This window comes from Gavia stellata, chromosome 17 (assembly GCF_030936135.1).
Source record: "Gavia stellata isolate bGavSte3 chromosome 17, bGavSte3.hap2, whole genome shotgun sequence".
In the NCBI taxonomy this organism is placed as follows: Eukaryota; Metazoa; Chordata; class Aves; order Gaviiformes; family Gaviidae; genus Gavia; species Gavia stellata.
Window position 1 is genome coordinate 21301851 of NC_082610.1, and position 20667 is coordinate 21322517.

The following is a 20667-nucleotide window of genomic DNA, read 5'->3' on the forward strand; positions in this document are numbered from 1 at the left end:
CTTATTACCTTATCCTGTTTTTTGTCTAATTCAGTTCATTAAGGCGTTTGATGTTGATTTCATTTTGCCCACAACACATTTTAGCTGGGCTTGGCGATGCCTCAGTAAGAGATTTGTCAGTGAAGTCTTAAGGCTAATCGGGGGCTTTTAGTGTGTGCCTCTGTTCAAGGGGGGCTTTCAGTGTTCCGCATGGAAAGCACAGCAGATTTAGTGTTGCGTTTATCCTTTGACCCAAGCCAAGATCCATTTATCAGTTATAGAAAGAGGACGAAAACCCCGAGTGGAAAAACACCTATTCTATAGCCTCTTTGTGCTAAACGATAAGGGATGCACCATAACAGCTTCCCTCCGGCTGCAGCCGGCAGGCTACACGCCATTTCAGATATTAAATGATGAGTTAATACGGTATTTTATTAGCTGTGCCATTTTAGTGAAGGGAGTCGTGCTTTCGGCCGTATCGTGAGGCCTGTTTGTAGATTTTTATTTTGCGTCCTCATGGTTTCGGTTAATATTCTAGAGTAGAGGTGAATCTCTGGGAAGACGGAGGGCAGCAAAATTTGAAGTAAAGACGATGTATAGGTACCTATATTGAACTGCATGCGGCAGCTCACTGTTCAAGCTTTGCCCTGGCTGCTGGTAGAAGACAGTCTAACGGTCGGTTAGCGTTTCCTGCCTGTTGCCATGAATTAACTACCACTAAGAGGGCAGAATTGCCCGCGGCATAGAAGAATCCTCCAAGTCAGAGCTGCCCTTCTGCATCCAAGGGAAGCCTGCTTGGCTTCGTAGGTGTTCTGCCCGCAGGACTTGGGGGAGGGATGTTTGGGAGAGAGAGAGCAAACACTTATTCCATCGCCACGTTAGCCAAAACACAAGCCATTCGGCATGTTTTGCTGTCTGATTCCACGTTTTGGATCTCCATTCCCACTCTGCTTGAACAGCCACGTCATGTAGGAATGCCACAAGAAGGTCTGCTCGGAGTCTTCCCTTCTCCCGGCTGAACAACCCCAACTCTCAGCCTTTCTTCATAGCAGAAGCCTTCCAGCCCTCTGATCGTTTTTGTGGCCCTCCTCTGGCCCCGCTCCAAAAGGTCCGTGTCTGTCTTGTACTGGGGACCCCAGAGCTGGACGCAGTACTGCAGGTGGGGTCTCAGGAGAGCAGCGTAAAGGGGGAGAATCGCTTCCCTCGACTGCCGGCCGCGCTGCTTCTTGTGCAGCCCGGGACATGATGGGCTTTCTGGGCTGCAAGCGCACGTTGCCGGCTCACGTGCAGTTTTTTGTCCACCAGTACCCCAAGTCCTTCTCGGCAGCGTGGCTCAATCCGTTCATCCCTGACTCTGTGCTGATACTGGGGATTGCCCTGACCCAGGTGCAGGACCTTGCGCTTGCCCTTGTTGAACTTCATGAAGGTCATGAAGGTCAACAGCTTGGTGTCATCTGCAACATCCACAGATGCGCATGGCTTTAAATAACGTGTGTTTCTGCATCCTTCGACCCAGTCTTTGTCCAGTGCATTTTAGTCAGCAGCTCTAGTATTTGAATTATGCTTTTACTGTCCAGATCTGTAAAAGTAGTCGGAAATGTGGTAGTTTGATCATCATCCTGCCGATGCATTGTTGTAAAGGAAATGGTGTCTTGTTTATTTAGTGTGGCACCAGTTTGGCTCCAGCACCTGAGTATGCGTGATGAACTTCTGAACCCGCAGTATTGCCTGTGGGGTTGATACCGTTTTAAATAAGTGAGCATTTGGGGTTTGCCTGGACATGATGTAATGAGATAATTACAGAACCCTTTGGCTTTTAACCGCAGATATAGCCTTTTTTTAATGTACTCTGTTTAGCTTAACCAAATAAAAAGACATTAATCTTCAGTCTCTGCCACTTCATCAAGTAGGAGAAGAATCGTAGGTTGATGGGCTGACACAAAACTCCCCCGAAACGTAGTTTTCAGGAATGCCAGTGTTATTTTTAACTGTCCCCAGCAGGAGGCTCTTTGTCTGGAAGGAATCCAGAGGTTTGCGTTGTAGCATGTGTTCGAATTCACATAAGCTGCTGGAGAGTCCTAAAGATCTCCTGAAGTTGGTTTTCTCGGCGGTTGAAGACATCTGCGCTCTACATTGCAAGATAGCCTGTGTTGTAGTGATGACTGTGGATAGCATAGGTAAACACAGGCTGCGGTAGTTGACTGCTCACCTCTGCTGTTTGGCTGGTGGTGGCTGGAAAATCTAGTGCGTGTCCCATGTGTGTGTGGTGGGATGACCCTGGCTGGATGCTGGGTGCCCACCCAGCCGCTCTGTCGCTCCCCCTCTTCAGCTGGACAGGGGAGAGAGAATATAACGAAAGGCTTGTGGGTTGAGATAAGGATGGGGAGAGATCGCTCACCAATTACCGCCACGGGCAAAACAGACTCGACTCGGAGAAATTAATCTAATTTCTTGCCAATCAAATCAGAGCAGGGTAATGAGAAATAAATCCAACTCTTAGAAACACCTTCCCCCCACTCCTCCCTTCTTGCTGGGCTCAACTTCACTCCCGATTTTCTCCACCTCCTCTCCCCGAGTGCTGCAGGGGGATGGGGAGGGGGGGTTGAGGTCAATTCATCACACGTTGTTTCTGCCGCTCCTTCCTTCTCACACTCTTCCCCTGCTCCGGTGTGGGGTCCCTCCCACGGGAGACAGTCCTCCACCAATTTCTCCAGTGTGGGTCCTTCCCACAGGCTGCAGTTCTTCACGAACTGCTCCAGCCATGGGTCCTTTCCACGGGGTGCAGTTCTTCGGGAACAGACTGCTCCAGTGTGGGTCCCCCGCGGGGTCACAAGTCCTGCCAGCAAACCTGCTCCAGCGTGGGCTCCTCTCTCCACGGGTCCACAGGTCCTGCCAGGAGCCTGCTGCAGCACAGGCTTCCCACGGGGTCATGGCCCCCTTTGGGCATCTACCTGCTCCAGCGTGGGTTCCTCCATGGACTGTAGGTGGATATCTGCTCCACCGTGGACCTCCATGGGCTGCAAGTGGATATCTGCTCCCCCATGGACCTCCATGGGCTGCAGGAGGATGTCTGCTCCACCATGGACCTCCATGGGCTGCAGGTGGATGTCTGCTCCCCCATGGACCTCCACGGGCTGCAGGAGGATATCTGCTCCCCCATGGACCTCCACGGGCTGCAGGAGGATATCTGCTCCACCATGGACCTCCATGGGCTGCAGGTGGATGTCTGCTCCCCCATGGACCTCCATGGGCTGCAGGAGGATATCTGCTCCCCCATGGACCTCCATGGGCTGCAGGTGGATATCTGCTCCACCATGGATCTCCATGGGCTGCAGGAGGATATCTGCTCCACCATGGATCTCCATGGGCTGCAGGAGGATATCTGCTCCACCATGGATCTCCATGGGCTGCAGGAGGATATCTGCTCCACCATGGACCTCCATGGGCTGCAGGAGGATATCTGCTCCACCATAGACCTCCACGGGCTGCAGGAGGATATCTGCTCCACCATGGACCTCCATGGGCTGCAGGTGGATGTCTGCTCCCCCATGGACCTCCATGGGCTGCAGGAGGATATCTGCTCCCCCATGGACCTCCATGGGCTGCAGGAGGATATCTGCTCCACCATGGACCTCCACGGGCTGCAGGAGGATATCTGCTCCACCATGGATCTCCATGGGCTGCAGGAGGATATCTGCTCCACCATGGATCTCCATGGGCTGCAGGAGGATATCTGCTCCCCCATGGACCTCCATGGGCTGCAGGAGGATATCTGCTCCCCCATGGACCTCCATGGGCTGCAGGAGGATATCTGCTCCACCATGGATCTCCGTGGGCTGCAGGAGGATATCTGCTCCACCATGGATCTCCATGGGCTGCAGGAGGATATCTGCTCCCCCATGGACCTCCATGTGCTGCAGGAGGATATCTGCTCCACCATGGATCTCCATGGGCTGCAGGGGCACAGCCTGCCTCACCATGGTCTTCATCACGGGCTGCAGGGGAATCTCTGCTCTGGCACCTGGAGCACCTTCTCCCCCTCCTTCTTCACTGACCTTGGGGTCTGCAGGGTGGTTCCTCTCACACATTCTCACTCCTCTCCCCAGCTGCTGCTGCCCAGCAGGTTCCCCCCCCTTCTTAAATCTGTTATCCCATCACTGATGGGCTCGACCTTGGCCAGCGGCGGGTCCATCTCAGAGCCGGCTGGCATTGGCTCTGTCGGACATGGGGGAAGCTTCCAGGAGCTTGTCACAGAAGTCCCCCCTGAAGGTGCCCCACTACCAAAACCTTGCCATGCAAACCCAATACAGTGTGCTCGCATTTAACATTTTTTTTTCAGGTAAAATTCATACAGTAAAATTGGTGCCCACATCTTATTTGTGTTTCTCTAAAGGGGAAACGTTGTGCCCAAATTAACTGTCACGAAAGGAATGCATGTTGTTTTCACAGATCTGTAAAGTATTACAAGGTTTCATAGTGGAGATTTCATTTTTTAATTTATTTGGACATCTACCATGGGTGTGCGTGAACATACTGAAGTTCACGTGTTAATTTAGTAAGATGTGGTGATTGTCATTGGTCATGTTAAAAGAAATTGTAGGTGCTTCTGCTGCTTACCATGTGTGGACAGAGCCTTACCACTTATGGTTTTATAATATCTGTATTAAATTCTGGGAAAACTGATGGTTGATTTTGACTGCCCACAATGTTGTTAGGCATTTAATGGTTTAATATTACATTGCATTGAAGTTACAGACATTTTTTAATAAGAAATAAATACCTTTTAAACATTTAGCAATTTAAAAGACGGAGGAATACAGTGTTGAAATGGCCATAGCTGTCTTTAAATCACAAGAAAATAGCGTTGCACGGTGAAGGCAACTTAATCACCTACAAGGTACAAGTTCAGTATTTCGAGTCTGAATAAACAAATAATTTCCAAACAGCAGTAAAGAGGAGACTATTTAAAACCTCAGTCACAAGCCACGGTAGCCTAAATTAAAGCACAGCAGTTGTCCACCTGTGAAGTATTTCTAGCAACAAATTGAGATTTGATTGAATCACGTTGGAAAATAAATTGTCTTAAGTCGTGGTCTTTTGTTTTGGTTTTAATACGATACTGAACTTGGTGCCGCTCACAGTATAAATTTTCGAGTAGCATCTTAAAGATGTTGTGGTTACATTGCAGCTACCAATTGCAAGAAGTAGGATGGGGAAGAATCTGGGGATTTGTCAGATAAATATTTTGCCTGGGTCTTATAAAACACACTCTTTGCCGTGGGTGAGAGATGTCTGGATGATTGAAAAGATTCTTGCTGTTTGTGTAGTAGATGGAGGTGACTTTAGGCATGTGGCATGGGGAATTGTATGTGGACATTTTAATTTCCTATCTTGCCCAATGATTATTGATCAGGGTCAGACTATATGAATCTCTTTTCCTTCTGCCAAGCAAAGTGGAGTAGCACGAGATCATTGTGGTATTTGGTTATGAAATAATTAACCAATAGCACATATATGTCTGCGGGACTTATCCTATCCCCAATACTATTATGCGTTCTTTGCAGTTTTAGGAATACAAATTTACGTAAGTCAATGCTTATTCCACATCTTAAAAGATCTTGCTTATCACAAGAGTGAGAAAAACTTAATTCTTTGATGTTAAAAACCCGAAATTCCGGAAAGTGTGAATTCTACCTGGCCTTGTTGTGTCCTGAAAGGATTCTCATGGCCTCTGTTCCCCGTGACTGAGTGCCGAAGGTCACTCCAGCAATCCCTTGTTTCTGGGGACAGAGTTCGGTAGTGAGACCACGACATGAATGGAGATGAAAAATCTCCCGAACCTCACTCCCATCCCAAAACCCGCTCCCTTTGCGGTGGTCTTTGCAGGTTTGAACCAATGCAAGTGAAATTCCTGTTGCTTAGGTTTTTCAATGGAGAAGGGGTGAGATAAGCCACTTGCAGTCTTGTCGTTCCAATATATTTCTCTTTCAACAAACATAGAGGTATGTTCTTTTGAAAGAAGCATGCTGTGAATTTCAGGAGGTTCTTGCATAAAAATAGAGGAGTTGTCAAAATAGGATTGATAATTGCCATTTTAATTGATAATTGCCATTTTAATTGTACGCGCATTAAAGAAGATTATTTTTTCCTTTTTTCTCCTGCATCCCACAGGTTATAAATGTTGATGGAACAATGAGGAAAACCCTCCTAGAAGATAAACTTCCACATATATTTGGGTTCACGCTGCTGGGAGATTACATCTACTGGACTGACTGGCAGAGACGAAGCATTGAAAGAGTTCACAAGATAAAGGCTAGCAGAGACATCATTATTGATCAGCTGCCAGATTTAATGGGCCTTAAAGCAACGAGTGTTACCAAAGTGTTTGGTAAGCATGAGCAATCGTAGGATGGATCTATAGTAGTTTCTAAATGAACTTGCTTTCATTAAGCAACTCTTGATCGCTTGGAATGAGAGTAACTGTGGTCTCATACGTTTGAGTCATTTTAAAGGAAACCAGCACCTATTGTTTGTAAAGTTGGGAGAATACAGTGTTGCAAAAGAAGTATGGGCTTCCAGTTTTTAGTGACATTTGGCATAAGTCTTCCACAGCTTCCACTACACTCCTTGAATTTTTGTGAGGAGAGTTTTATTCCTCCCTCCCATCTATAGGAATCATTACTTCTGGTGCTCACCGAATTGCTCCATCTTCTGTTGCTCTTTTCTTCCAGTACAAAGTCGCAGTGAGGTTCAGTTAGCAGAATGCTTTTTACTATGTCGGGTGGTATAGGCAGAGTTAGCAACCATTACAACGTTGCCTCAAAGCACGTGGCGCTTAAATATTAACTTTGCCACCGACATCGTACTTAAATCTTAACAATTAAATCTTGCCCTTAGCATGGGATCAGCAGCTGGAGCTCCATGTTCTTCCACTGCATCTGCTGAAAGGTGCAGCCAGCGTTTTAGGTCCTCTGCGACCGTTCTGTAGAGGAGGAGGTCACAGAACTTCTTGGCTTCCGTAGTACCTCATGAGAGGTGCGTGTTCGCCACGGATCTATCTATCTACTGCCTGGAACACTGGCGTCTGGGCACAGCAGTAAACAGATGCGTTGGTCGGCTATTAAAATGACTGAGAATAGTTGCAACAGAATCACATAAAGTAGGTTGTCAAATTACACCCTGCCACTACATGGATTTCCAGCCTTTCAGGAAGCTTTACTTGAAGGATAATCAAGTCCTCAAGCTGCAAGTTATAGCATGTCTGAAATATGTGTGCCCTAAAAAGGGAAAATTAACAGAAACCTGGTTGAGACTGATCTTGGAGATTCTTTTTTTGTGGTAACAGTCTTTAAACACCTAAATCCTTGGTTCCAGCAGACGGAGAAAGGCACTCATTTATCTTATGGTCCTTACTTTCCCCTCCACATTCCCTCCCCATCTGGTCACGGTTGTTCACACGAAAAAATAAGTGTGAGATTGTGGTGATCTTGTTGGAACTGCTTCTGCTAATGAATCTTCTCAGCTGTAAATTAAACAGCTGGCAAAGAAGTGCAGTTACCCAGCTCTTTTCTCCCCGTTTTGTATCATCGGATGTTTGTAAAACTGGTGGTTTTAAGATACAAGGATGGGGTACTTGGCCAAAAATAACCAAGCCGAGCGTGTATGTAATTACCTGCCTTCAGTGAAGGAATTTAATCTTTGGGGAAACTAGAAGGATATGTTTCTAGCTGTTATCTGTACTATAGGAGGGACAGGACCAGCTTCCTGATCCTTGGGTAGAAGGAAAGAAACCGTTTTGAATGGGGTTTTTTTGAATTCCCTGTTGACAACCCATAGTGTTAACTTATTTTGAAAAATTCTAATTAGACTGTGTTTCTGTTCAGCCCCCCCCCCCTTTCCCCCCTACCTCCACAATGCACCAATATCTGTTTTGTTTTGGTTTTTTTTGAAGGAACTAATTCATGTGCAGAGAACAATGGAGGCTGCAGCCATCTGTGTTTCTTTACACCCCAGGAGACCAGGTGTGCCTGTCCCATTGGCCTTGAGCTGTTGAGTGACATGAAGACTTGCATCATTCCTGAAGCCTTCTTAGTTTTCACAAGCAGAGCAGCAATTCATAGGATTTCCCTTGAAACCAATAATAATGATGTTGCTATTCCTCTTACTGGAGTCAAGGAAGCATCTGCTCTGGATTTCGATGTCTCTGATAACAGAATCTATTGGACTGATGTTAGTTTGAAGGTATTACTGACGTGTGAATTCCCTGAATATAAAGCCACAGAGCGGTTACTTTGATCTAACAAAGGTCTCTGTTACATGATCTGTCCTGCAGTTGCTAATGTTGTCGTTGAACTGCATCCAAGGAGACCCTTGGAGATGAAGACAGTTGCATTGTTGAGTGCACAGTTGGGTGACAGGCATCTTCCTGCTTCAAATAAAAATCCAAAGTGGCGTCTGCTCATACCGCATGCCTAAGTCTTGGACGCTGCATGTTTTGCACCCGTACATGTATCTATTGTAGAAAAGCTGTTTCCCTGTCACATAGTAGAGTAATTTAAACATCGAGCTTGGCAACCCCCCGAGCTTTCTGTCATCTTCCAGTTTTGACTTGGAAGGCAATCGTACTCAATATTAACATTTGGCAAGTGAACTTGGGATTGGTTGCTGTTAGTCTGTGGCTCCAGCTTGGCACAGAAAAGGCCAGGGAATTTATCCAGTCCTCTCCACACTGTGTTAAACCCCCGCCTGCCCCCAGTTCTATCTCGGCATGTTCCCTAGGAGTTTGACATCTCCTCTGACATGTTTGGTTCACATCCAGGTGCACGCTAAAGTGAGTGTCGTGCTGTTCATCAGTGCTACTTTGCTTTTTGAAGTGAATTAAGTAATGGTAGAAAATGACAGGTTCACTTCACTGGAACTGAAGTCCTCCGTTGAGCCTCTTAAGAGGTTTTCCAAGAGCAATCAAAGTTTCCTTGCCAACGTGCCTAAGCCATAATAGGGAAGAGCTCACTTTTAGCGGCTGCAGGGCACGTGCAGTTTCCATAGCCTCTCTGAGAAGACTAATGAGGGTTGTGCTTCAGCGTTAACAGTGCTGCTTGGGGTGTGGATACCTTTCCTTCAGGAACAGTGCCAACATAATAAATTAGCATACTGCAGACACAGTCACTAAATAAATCTCACGCGAGCATGTGGAGAGGTGGAGCTGGGGTCATCTTAACCGTTTGTAGCGGAAAATACATTACTTCAACTCTGTCAGTGCGTAGATACCAGTCTCACGCTATGCGGAACTGGAAAACATTTTATTTCTTTGTGGCCTCCTGAATTATCCAGCATACTGTATTTTCACATACGTATCAGCGTAGGTTTCGGCACGTCTGGGTTTTCGTTCCCCCTGTCCCCCCACCTCCTGCAACTAAGCAGCAGGTAGTGTCCCTTCGGAGCCCACAGTCAGCTCCCTTTCCTTTGGTGGCCACCAATGCCCTCCTGCCTCTGCTTCTATGAGGACTCGGTTTCAAAAAGGGATTGTACTTTTTCTGAGATGTGGGTTATACCTGTAAAAATATACGACATGATTTCTGGTTTTGCCATTTGCCTTTAAAAATATAAAATGTCTCTTACCCTGATACATTCATTTATCAAATTGTTAAGAAATTAATAGTTGAAAAACTATCAGGCATGTAGAATGATTGCTTAGTGTTGATAACAAGGATGGGTAATTGTATATTGGTCCTGGAAGTTACCAGTGATTTACCTGGGGGTTGTTTCAGTGCTCCTTGTTAGGAGTGGCTTATTTGTATCTACATATCTCTATATATGCCCTATGACTTGTTTTGTTGAGCGTGCATAACTAAAATGTAGATGGGATCGGCAAACATGCTCCAGGTGATTGATCATGAGAAACAATTTAATTCAGATTTCTCTCAATTGACATATGTTTCTGGGACTTAAAACTTTACAGTGAATGAAGTAATTTTAAAAAACCCAACTTTTTTGTGTGCAAATAGAAGAGAGGGAGAAGGGGCAAGGAAGAATCTGCAGATCCATGGTGCTTTCTGAAAATCATATCCTTGTAAGACATCTCGGACTGGTCATCAGAAACCACTAGCTTTCGGAAAATTCAGGTCTTTTTATCCTGTGAATTGCTGTATCTTTTTTGACAACAGAAATTGATTTTAAAAGACGTAAAAATGGCTGATTTTTTTTTACTAATTTATTTTTGTACACTAAACTTCATAATATTACTCCTTTCTATTTCAGTGGGGTATCCCTAAACACTGTAATATTTTCACACAATTGTTTTCCAGACCATAAGCCGAGCTTTCATGAATGGGAGCTCTGTTGAACATGTGATTGAGTTTGGGCTAGATTATCCTGAGGGAATGGCTGTAGACTGGATGGGAAAGAACCTCTACTGGGCAGATACTGGAACGAATCGCATTGAAGTAGCCCGCCTGGATGGACAGTATAGGCAGGTCCTTGTGTGGAAGGACTTGGACAACCCAAGGTCTCTGGCTCTTGATCCTACCAAAGGGTAAGGGACAGTGCTGTTTTTCAAAGCTTTGTGTGCGTATTCTTGTACGCGACGAGTTTGTATAACTCCATTTCTTGGGGTTCTTTGAAAAGACGATAAACACTCCACAACCCTTTGGGTTCCAATGAAAAATTCAGAATTGTCTATCATATTTTTCTGCTTTTGTCTAAAAAAGGAGTACTGTAATACTGCACATAACCACATGGTTATTCCTTTTTTTTTTTTTAAAGAACTGAAAATAAATTCAGAACAATCAAAGCATGCAGCTAAACACAGTCTTACGTAGCTGATGTACTCTTGTGGTTCCACTTCTCATTGCAGGTACATGTACTGGACTGAATGGGGAGGTAAACCTAGGATTGTTCGAGCGTATATGGACGGAACAAACAGCATCACTTTGGTGGATAAAGTGGGTCGTGCCAATGACCTCACTATTGATTACGCGGACCAGAGGCTATATTGGACTGACCTAGACACAAGCATGATTGAGTCATCAAATATGCTAGGTAATCTAGTGTTATATTATACCAGCCAGTACAGAAATATGCACTGAACACAGGAAAGCAATTGCATAATACAAAATTGGAATAATATAATTGATACTAAATCTGTGTGTGTATTTTTATTATGAGAGGAAATGGGGCCTCTCACTGCAAGAAGGACATTGAGGTGCTGGAGCGTGTCCAGAGAAGGGCGACGAAGCTGGTGAGGGGTCTGGAGCACAAGTGTGATGAGGAGCGGCTGAGGGAGCTGGGGTTGTTCAGTCTGGAGAAGAGGAGGCTGAGGGGAGACCTCATCGCTCTCTCCAACTACCTGAAAGGGGGTTGTGGGGAGGTGGGTGTTGGTCTCTTCTCCCAAGTGACAAGTGATAGGACAAGAGGAAATGGCCTCAAGTTGCACCAGGGGAGGTTTAGGCTGGATATTAGGCAAAATTTCTTTCCTGAGAGAGTGGTGAAGCATTGGAAGAGGCTGCCCAGGGAGGTGGTGGAGTCACCATCCCTGGAGGTGTTCAAGGAAGATGTAGACGTGGCACTGCGGGACATGGTTGAGTGGGCACGGTGGGGTTGGGTTGATGGTTGGACTTGATCTTAAAGGTCTTTTCCAACCTTAGTGATTCTGTGAGAGTTAAATGTTTAAGGAGATTAAAAAAAGCTTCATAAATTAATAACCGTATGGTGCTTGATAGTGATGGTGAGATAATGATGTCATTTCTCTGTATTGATGTGAAGCTGCCTGTGTTTTACCACAACAGATGTGACCTCGGAGTTTCTCAAAGTGAGGACAATGTACAGGCTCACTGTAAACCACCCCTGACTTTTCAGTCGGGACACTAATTTTCTGTTGAAGTATTATCTCTGTTCCCAGATTCAGACTAGTTGGATTAGTTCAAAACCAAAACCGAAACACTGCTTGCGTTTCCTGCAGTCTGAAAGGTCGTGCAGCTCCTTCTGCAGTGTGTCATAACATGTTTTGTACACAACTTTACACATGTTCATATCTTCCATTAGAATTTCATTTGTACATAGAAGGGGTGTGCTAAGATTTACTAAACTTTCACATTGATGTTGACATGATAACTACCTGGATAAAAGAAGGGAATTTTGTTTTCCGCAGCTGATGTAGAGCTTTTGTATCGTCCAGATGCTTTGTAAATATTAAATGGTCTTCAAGGTTTCAGCTGAGGCAGGTATGAATACCTTTCTGAGAAAACAGAGTTTATATAAGTTTCCAAATGCCACACAGTGAAGCAATGATAGGATCAAAAATGGAATCCAGAAGTTCCTGACCTGACATCCTATCCCTGTTCTCTTTCCAAGGAGAGGCCTTTGTGAGATGGGAATTAATGCCTCTGGGATTCCAATATAAGAATCAAAGTCTATGTGGCAGAACATATGGTATTTAAGCAAACTCATACAGGATTGTTACAGCAATGCTCTGTTTGATGACATATATAATTTTCCTACGACTCTTTTTTGTTTTTAATCTGTGACAAGCTACCATTAGAGTGCGATTATTTTTTTTAAGGTGTTACTGTGTGTGCATATCTTCAGAGTACAGCAAATCTACTAAGCTCAGGAAAACAGAGAATTTTGGATTCCAAGGCTGTCACTGATTTTGTGTTTCTTGTATTTGTTGCTTTGGGATGACAACTACTGAATGGATGTTACTGTTTAGAAATTGCAGTAAGATTGTTTCTTTATCTAGAGTTGGGTTTTTTCCATCCAGAGTGCATGATCTATCAAAGCTCTCACTAAGCTTCTGCATTATACTTCGAGAAACAAAATAGGCAGAGGCAAGCTTGAACTAGAAACCGATTGTGGCATTGAGAAGAAACACAATATTAAAATAATCTGTGGCAAATTAAACTGGTTCTAAAGCTGAACCTACTGCTAACATTTCTTTGTGGTGAGAAAGTAGAAGGATGAGCGCTGAAGCTGACAATGTTGTATGATGTCTTTTTAGTTAACAGATTGTAAAGACTCAGGTGGACTTCTAGCAAGTGGGCTCATGGGTTAAGGAAATGTTATTAGACTTGGCCTGTGTTCCGCAGTGCCGGTCTGCTTGCCAGGAGAGATCTGAATGAGTGTTGCTGATAGAAACGTCGACCCCACCAGCAATGAATAAAGCACTCTTAAGTGGATGAACGAACGCTGTCCCAGCTTAATCGTGGGCATTATAAACATTAACAAGCAGGAAAAAGTCGCTCTTTTGGGAGACTTTCCTCCATCTACCCACTGTCAAAATTCAATTAGACAGCTTATCTGCTTCCTTCAAAAGAGCCTATGCCCTGAATTCATCACTATGGGCCAGAATTGCTCTAAGAAGTACCTGAGAGTGTGCAGGATATCTGTGCCCCTAACTTGGCCACTTTAGATGCCTAAAAGTAGTTGGGAAGGTTGCCTCTATATTTGGTTCTGGTGGTTTATCGAGAAATGGCTTCACGTTCTAGTTTTGGGGTTTTTCATTCCTTCTCCAGTCTTGGCCAAATGGGAGAGGGCATGGGGAAGAAAAATGAGGTGTTCCGTAGAATCTAGCATTGGACGTTTGTTTGAGGCAGGAGCAGATGATGCTGATGAAGGCTACATCTTCATTTGATGTAAAATGGCAGATTCATAGGGGTTTATGCTTGAAAATGTTTAGGAATGTGATTTACAGTAAGAGTTTATCTACTTCAGTAGTGCATCTCTGGCAGAGGTCATCTAATGCTCTAGAAGGTGTTGAATCTGTTGTGAATGTTGCTAACTGAGCCACTGAGTGTGGGAGTATGGGGATTTCTGCCAAACAGACGGTTTCCTAATCTCTTGGGGTAGCTGTACGTTAAATTGCGCTGCAAAAGATTTGTGTTTCTTGAGTGAAACACCATCATTTTTCATAGCTGTTTCTCTGCGGATCTCAAGTTGTTGTCTGTTGTTGCTTTCATGCGTACTAGTTGTGTTTTTTCTTGGCCTAAGTGATTCCTGGAGCTGATAGTATTCTTGAATACGTTTTCCAATATCTATTTGGGATGATAAGCATGAGACATACAGAGTAGTATTTAAATGACAATACGCTGGCACAGCTTCAAATTGCTCTGTAGGCAAGAGGGAATCAGGATAAGGTTTTTGAATGCAAGTGTTTAGATTACCTCTTCAGCAGATACTGCTTAATCATGAATCCCATGACGCTGACTTGGGAAATGAGTTTTTATTTTAAAAATAGAAGAAAAAACGTTTTCTTGATGCCAGTCACACTTTTCCTTTCATGAATTGCGAATTGCCCTTTAGTTGATTATCCTTATTTTTGCAGGACAAGAACGAGAAATCATAGCAGATGATCTACCTCATCCATTCGGATTAACCCAATACAGTGACTACATCTACTGGACAGACTGGAATCTTCACAGCATAGAAAGAGCAGACAAGACCAGTGGGAAGAACAGGACACTTATTCAGGGCCATCTGGATTTTGTGATGGATATATTGGTCTTCCATTCTTCACGTCAGGATGGCTTGAATGATTGTGTGCAAAATAATGGCCATTGTGGTCACTTGTGCCTTGCCATACCAAATGGATTTAGGTGTGGCTGTGCTGCTCATTATACCTTGGATCCCAACAGCAGGAACTGTAGTTGTAAGCCTTTTTGTTTGCTACTATATTCTTCAGTGCTTGTGGCTCCCAGGTGCTTGTGATCCCTTTCGGTATAGAAAGGGAAGGGATATCACAAGTCCATTTCAAAGGTTCTGGCTTTAAAGGTGATCTTTAAATATGAGGACAGAGTATGGAGTTTTATATTCATTTTTGTGACATGAATTAGCGCTGAAGATTTGTATTTCAAGTCTTAGAAATAACAGCACTGTCAAGTCTGGTCTTTCTTGTTTTACTAGAAGTGCTTTCTAGGTGATTCAACTGTGTGATTGAAGCTTTCCCAGTCCTTACCTAAGTGTGTGGGTGGGTGGAAGAGAAATTCTAAACAAAGAATGCTTTTTTGTCTTCAGTGTTTCATAAAGTCAGCAAAAATTACAGCCAATAAGACAGCCTCCTAAGTAGTCTGTGCAACATGCACATGCACTTGAAATTCATATAAGTTCGTTTTCCCCCTGCGTGTGATATTATGAGCCTGCCGGTGCACTGGTTGTCCGGTAAGAATTTGAGTTCCTAGTAAAAATAGCAGATGACTAGAAAATGGACTGTTGACTTAAAAAAATAAACCAACAAAGCTTTGGGCATCCTGGCACAATAGCATATAAGGCAATTTTAACTAGATGAAAGGATGGGTTTATGAAAGGCAGGTCCTGCTTGACTAACCTGATCTACTTCTATGACAAGATGACCGCTTAGTAGACGAGGGAAAGGCTGTGGATGTTGTTTATCTGGACTTTAGTAAAGATGATGTTTCCCACAGCATTCTACTGGAGAAACTGGCTGCCCAGGGCTTGGATGGGTGCACTCTTTGCTGGGTAAAAAACTGACTGGATGGCTAAGCCCAAAGAGTCGTGGTGAACGGAGTTAAATCCAGTTGGCGGCCGGTCACAAGCGGGGTCCCCCAGGGCTCAGTTTTGGGGCCAGTCTTGTTTAATATATTTATCGATGATTTGGATGAGGGGATCGGGTGCTCCCTCAGCAAGTTTGCAGACGATACCGAGTTGGGCGGGAGTGTTGGTCTGCTCGAGGGTAGGGAGGCTCTGCAGAGGGATCTGGACAGGCTGGATCGATGGGCCCAGGCCAACTGTGTGAGGTTCAACAAGGCCAAGTGCCGGGTCCTGCACTTGGGTCACAACAACCCCAGGCAACGCTACAGGCTTGGGGACGAGTGGCTGGAAAGCTGCCCAGTGGAGAAGGACCTGGGGGTGTTGGTCGACAGCCGGCTGAAGATGAGCCAGCAGTGTGCCCAGGTGGCCAAGAAGGCCAACGGCATCCTGGCCTGTGTCAGAAACAGTGTGGCAGCAGGAGTAGGGAGGGGATCGTGCCCCTGTACTCGGCGCTGGTGAGGCCGCACCTCGAATGCTGTGTTCAGTTTTGGGCCCCTCACTCCAAGAAGGACATTGAGTGCTGGAGCGTGTCCAGAGAAGGGCGACGAAGCTGGTGAGGGGTCTGGAGCACAAGTCTGATGAGGAGCGGCTGAGGGAGCTGGGGTTGTTCAGTCTGGAGAAGAGGAGGCTGAGGGGAGACCTCATCGCTCTCTACAACTACCTGAAAGGGGGTTGTGGTGAGGTGGGTGTTGGTCTCTTCTCCCAAGTGACAAGTGATAGGACAAGAGGAAATGGCCTCAAGTTGTGCCAGGGGAGGTTTAGGCTGGATCTTAGGAAAAAGTTCTTTCCTGAGAAAGTGGTGAAGCATTGGAAGAGGCTGCCCAGGGAGGTGGTGGAGTCACCATCCCTGGAGGTATTCAGAAGACGTGTGGATGAGGCGCTCAGGGACGTGGTTTAGTGGTGGACTTGGCAGGGTTAGGGTAACGTTTGGACTTGGTGATCTGAAAGGTCTTTTCCAACCTAAATGATTCTGTGATTCTGTGATAATACAGGAAAACCTGTGACTGTGTGTTGCCCATTGTCACTGGTGTTACTTAAATTCCACATGGGGAACATACTTATTTTATAATGTGAAAAGGAAATACGTTCTGTAGGGGGGTGTGCACATTTACCCTCCAGAAGTACACAAGGAAACATTTTCAACTTAATAGCAAAAATCTCCAATTATGAAGTACCTTAGTTTTCATTGTGAATGTAATTGTCTCTCTGGGATTTTGTCTTAAATATTCTTTGTCTTCTCTGTGGGTGTTTTTTTGACCGTGTGAGTTCCATTTTCTTATGCATTCTGGTTTGGCTTGTTTCAGCCCCTGCCAGCTTCCTGTTGTTCAGCCAGAAATCTGCAATCAGCCGGATGATACCAGATGATCAGCAAAGTCCAGATATCATCCTGCCTATGCATGGTCTAAGGAATGTCAAGGCTATTGATTATGATCCCTTAGATAAATTGATCTACTGGGTGGATGGACGTCAGAATATTATAAAAAGAGCCAAAGATGATGGCACTCAGGCAAGTTTACATGGTGTATATAGTTCTGTGTCGGGTTTTTTGTGTGCTTTGTACTTTATGCTTGACTTTCCTCTTCCGTTCCCTGCACCAAGGAATCATCGGTTTAAACTTTACTCTTGCCAGCACTTATTCTTGTATATTCTATTTAGATGTGAAAATTACTGATGGCTTTTAGGATCGTGATTTTACTTTACAGACAAGGAAGTGTAATAGAATATAGTACTTCGTATGTATCTGAAACTATAAACCTTGAATTGCAATCTTTAGTTAAGGATGGGCACTGAAGTGAGGCAGACTCACTGTTTATACTCAGGACAGATAAATTGTGTTCTAAAATCAACTTTGTGCATGCCAATTGCGTGATAATATTGTCATCATTGTAAAGCTCTCTCAAAGTGAAAACTCTCAGCTATCCAAGCTGTAGTTAAACCCTGAGTGAAGGTAGAGTTGATTGCTGTTCCAGATAGGGATAGGCTTATCCACATGCTTAATTGAGTTGAGGACGTTATTCTTTTGCGCTAGTTATTCATACAGCAGCGGGAAGAAGTGTACTGTTCTTCCAGGCAATGTTAGGTGTTAACATAGCTTAACTCCCAGGTCAAGATAACAGGTTCTTTAAAAACTATGGTTTGAATAAGAATATGAAACGAAATGGAGAACGGGCAAGTTACATTTTTCTAGTTCTTGGGCAGTCGTATCTAAACAATGTGATATGACATCAATGGAAACGGACTGGTCTATCCATGCATCTAGGGACTCAGAGGTTTTACGGTTTCCTTTAAAGGAAGAGATGAGAATTTTATTTTTTGGCCATTTCTTTTAAGATTGGGAGGAGGTATGTTGGGATGAGCATCTAGCTGGGTTGTGGGTGAATTTTGAAGAAGTTTTGCTCTTGCTTTTTGGGATTATGCTAGGTGCTAATTACTGTAGTCTAGCTTCTCTTTGGTACTTGCTAGGTGCAAATTGCAATCGAGATTCATTTGCTCTGTGTTTTCCTCTACCTTGGTCACGCAGCTTTGAAGATGCAGATCTCCTGCAAATTTTCACTTTCCAATTTTCACTAGCTATATTTACTTAATTTTGCTAAATCGTGCTGTTTGCAGACGATACATATGAATTTCATACCTGGGTAATGTTACCTTTGATTTCAGGAAAAGAATGATGGCTTTTTATTTCTAGGGACGCTGTCAAGACAAAATAGGGGTAAAGCTTTATATAAAAGAAACAAGCCTGTATATCACTATGCAGAACTTGGAGGCTGAAAACCAAATTGTGGAAATATGACTTTCACAAGCAATGCTGTGTTGGGTAATTCATTTGACTTAAGCTGGGCACGGAATGGTGTCTTCAGTTTTCTTGACCCGTATGAACTTTCTCTAGTACTGTTTCGGTGTTTGCATTGCGAGCGCCGCATTAGGACGCTTAAGGAAACCACCGCTTTCCCCTCACCATTACCATGTCACCAGCAGCAGTCGCCTTTGAAGGCTGCTTTGATGTTGGGAGTCCTGCCAGCGGTATTACTATCCCAACGGCACTGGGATTGGCTGTACGCTGGTGGAGCCTGAGTAACGTTGAACAAACAACAGAAAGATTATTTTCCTTTAGGGATCTTTTTTTATATGCTCTAGTGCTCTTCATAGAAATAAAGTATTGAAGTCTATGTTAGTATTCAACATAGAGTTAAAAAGTGTAGTAAATAGTATGTTAGTTAGATTGGGAGGGGTTGAGGGTAACGATCCCAGGAACTTGGCAATAATGTCAAGTTTTGTAAGGTCCATCATAAAGACATGAGGGTGAAAGCAAGGTAATGCTGTTAGCATGGGTGTGAGGCAGAGCTGTAGCCATTTGACATGTAAGCAAACAGAACCAAGTTCCATTAAAAGATTTTAGTTTTTAAGAGAAGCCAGGACTTAAAGAAAATCAACATCTACTGCACTACAAATAATAAAGAGACTTTGGCAAGAGATAGAGATTTGTTCAGCTGACTGTAACAGTGCAGGTCTGGCCAGAAGGCTGCCTTCTTTCTTGCAATGTTTCATTCAAGGTTGTTCCATGCATAAACATTCACTATTGTTTTCTTCCATCTACTGCTAATTAATTCTACTTAATAGGAGGCCCCACAACTGCTTCCTGGGGAGTTCTGCATAATCTTACAGATTTTGTCCAGATGTTTTTCCTCTGTGGATTCACAGTTTGAATCAAATCTTTTTCTGTTAAGCTTCATCGCATTTCTAGTATTTGTTGTTTCCTTGTGGGTGGTTTTAGGTGTTTCTGGACCGTCAGGTGGGTAAACCATGCTTTCTGTGCAATCAGTGTCTTTCAATCAATAATCAGAATAATTACTGGAAATTGTTCCCCATTCGATGTCTTGCAGCCTTTCACTGTCATGAGTACTCCAAACCAAAGCCAGAACCCAGAGAAGCAGCCACACGACCTCAGCATCGATATATACAGCCATACCTTGTACTGGACCTGTGAGGCCACAAATTCAGTCAATGTCCACAGGCTGAACGGCGAGTCAATTGGGATGGTGCTGCGAGGGGATCACGACAAGCCCAGAGCCATTGTAGTGAACGCAGAGCGAGGGTGAGATTCCTTCCTGTACTTTGTACAGAGCACTCTGGGGATGTATGTCGGCTGTGCGTGTGAACCTTGTGTTGCATCTGTATATTTTAAAAAGGAGAATTTTTGCATATTTAATTGTTCAGGATGTAGGTGACTGCTTGTCCGATTCTGGCTTTTAAAGGTATCCAGCATTCTCTTCTTGTTCTCTCCTTTCCTGCCTCTTCTGTGCACCTCGAATCCTGTGTTCAGTTTTGGGCCCCTCACTCCAAGAAGGACATTGAGGTGCTGGAGCGTGTCCAGAGAAGGGTGACGGAGCTGGTGAGGGGTCTGGAGCACAAGTGTGATGAGGAGCGGCTGAGGGAGCTGGGGTTGTTCAGTCTGGAGAAGAGGAGGCTGAGGGGAGACCTCATCGCTCTCTACAACTACCTGGAAGGGGGTTGTGGTGAGGTGGGTGCTGGTCTCTTCTCCCAAGTGACAAGTGATAGGACAAGAGGAAATGGCCTCAAGTTGCGCCAGGGGAGGTTTAGGCTGGATATTAGGAAAAATTTCTTCCCTGAGAGAGTGGTGAAGCACTGGAAGAGGCTGCCCAGGGAGGTGGTGGAGTCACCATCCCTGGAGGTGTTGAAGGAAGGTGTAGTCGTGGCACTGTGGGACATGGTTGAGTGGACATGGTGGGGTTGGGTTGATGGTTGGACTTGATGATCTCACAGGTCTTTTCCAACCTTAATGACTCTGTGATTCTTCTGTGATTCTGCTGTGCTGACTTGGAGGTTCACACAGCCATGGGGTTGGTTATAGGGAGGAACTAACCCAGGTGGGGAAAGCAAAGCCAAACCACCTTACCCTGTTCGCTGCGTGAGTGCACAGCCCTGCCACCTGATAGGAGAAACAGGAGAGTTTATACCGTGTTTATGTCTGCTGGGGATCTGGCTCATAAGTGTAATGGTATAAAGTTGAACAAACCCTTTATGTTCTATACATTTTAAAGTTAATTCTGCCTTGACATGTATCTCAAAAACTTCTGAAATGAATTAAAAGAGGTAGGATGCATTACAGTGATTTCCCACAGGATGAAA

The 20667-nt window shown here is 44.6% G+C and overlaps 1 protein-coding gene across 2 annotated transcripts in view; it reads left to right on the plus strand.

Moving 5' to 3' along the window:
* The window catches only part of LRP5 (LDL receptor related protein 5), a 170334-nt gene that overhangs the window by 121223 nt on the left and 28444 nt on the right, over window positions 1-20667 (plus strand). For both annotated transcript variants that reach the window (XM_059826158.1, XM_059826159.1), the window contains 7 exons: window positions 6151-6367; window positions 7931-8220; window positions 10284-10510; window positions 10832-11016; window positions 14297-14620; window positions 16824-17026; window positions 19401-19612. In XM_059826158.1, coding sequence (XP_059682141.1) covers window positions 6151-6367; window positions 7931-8220; window positions 10284-10510; window positions 10832-11016; window positions 14297-14620; window positions 16824-17026; window positions 19401-19612 — 1658 coding nt within the window. The remainder of the gene's footprint in view (window positions 1-6150; window positions 6368-7930; window positions 8221-10283; window positions 10511-10831; window positions 11017-14296; window positions 14621-16823; window positions 17027-19400; window positions 19613-20667) is intronic.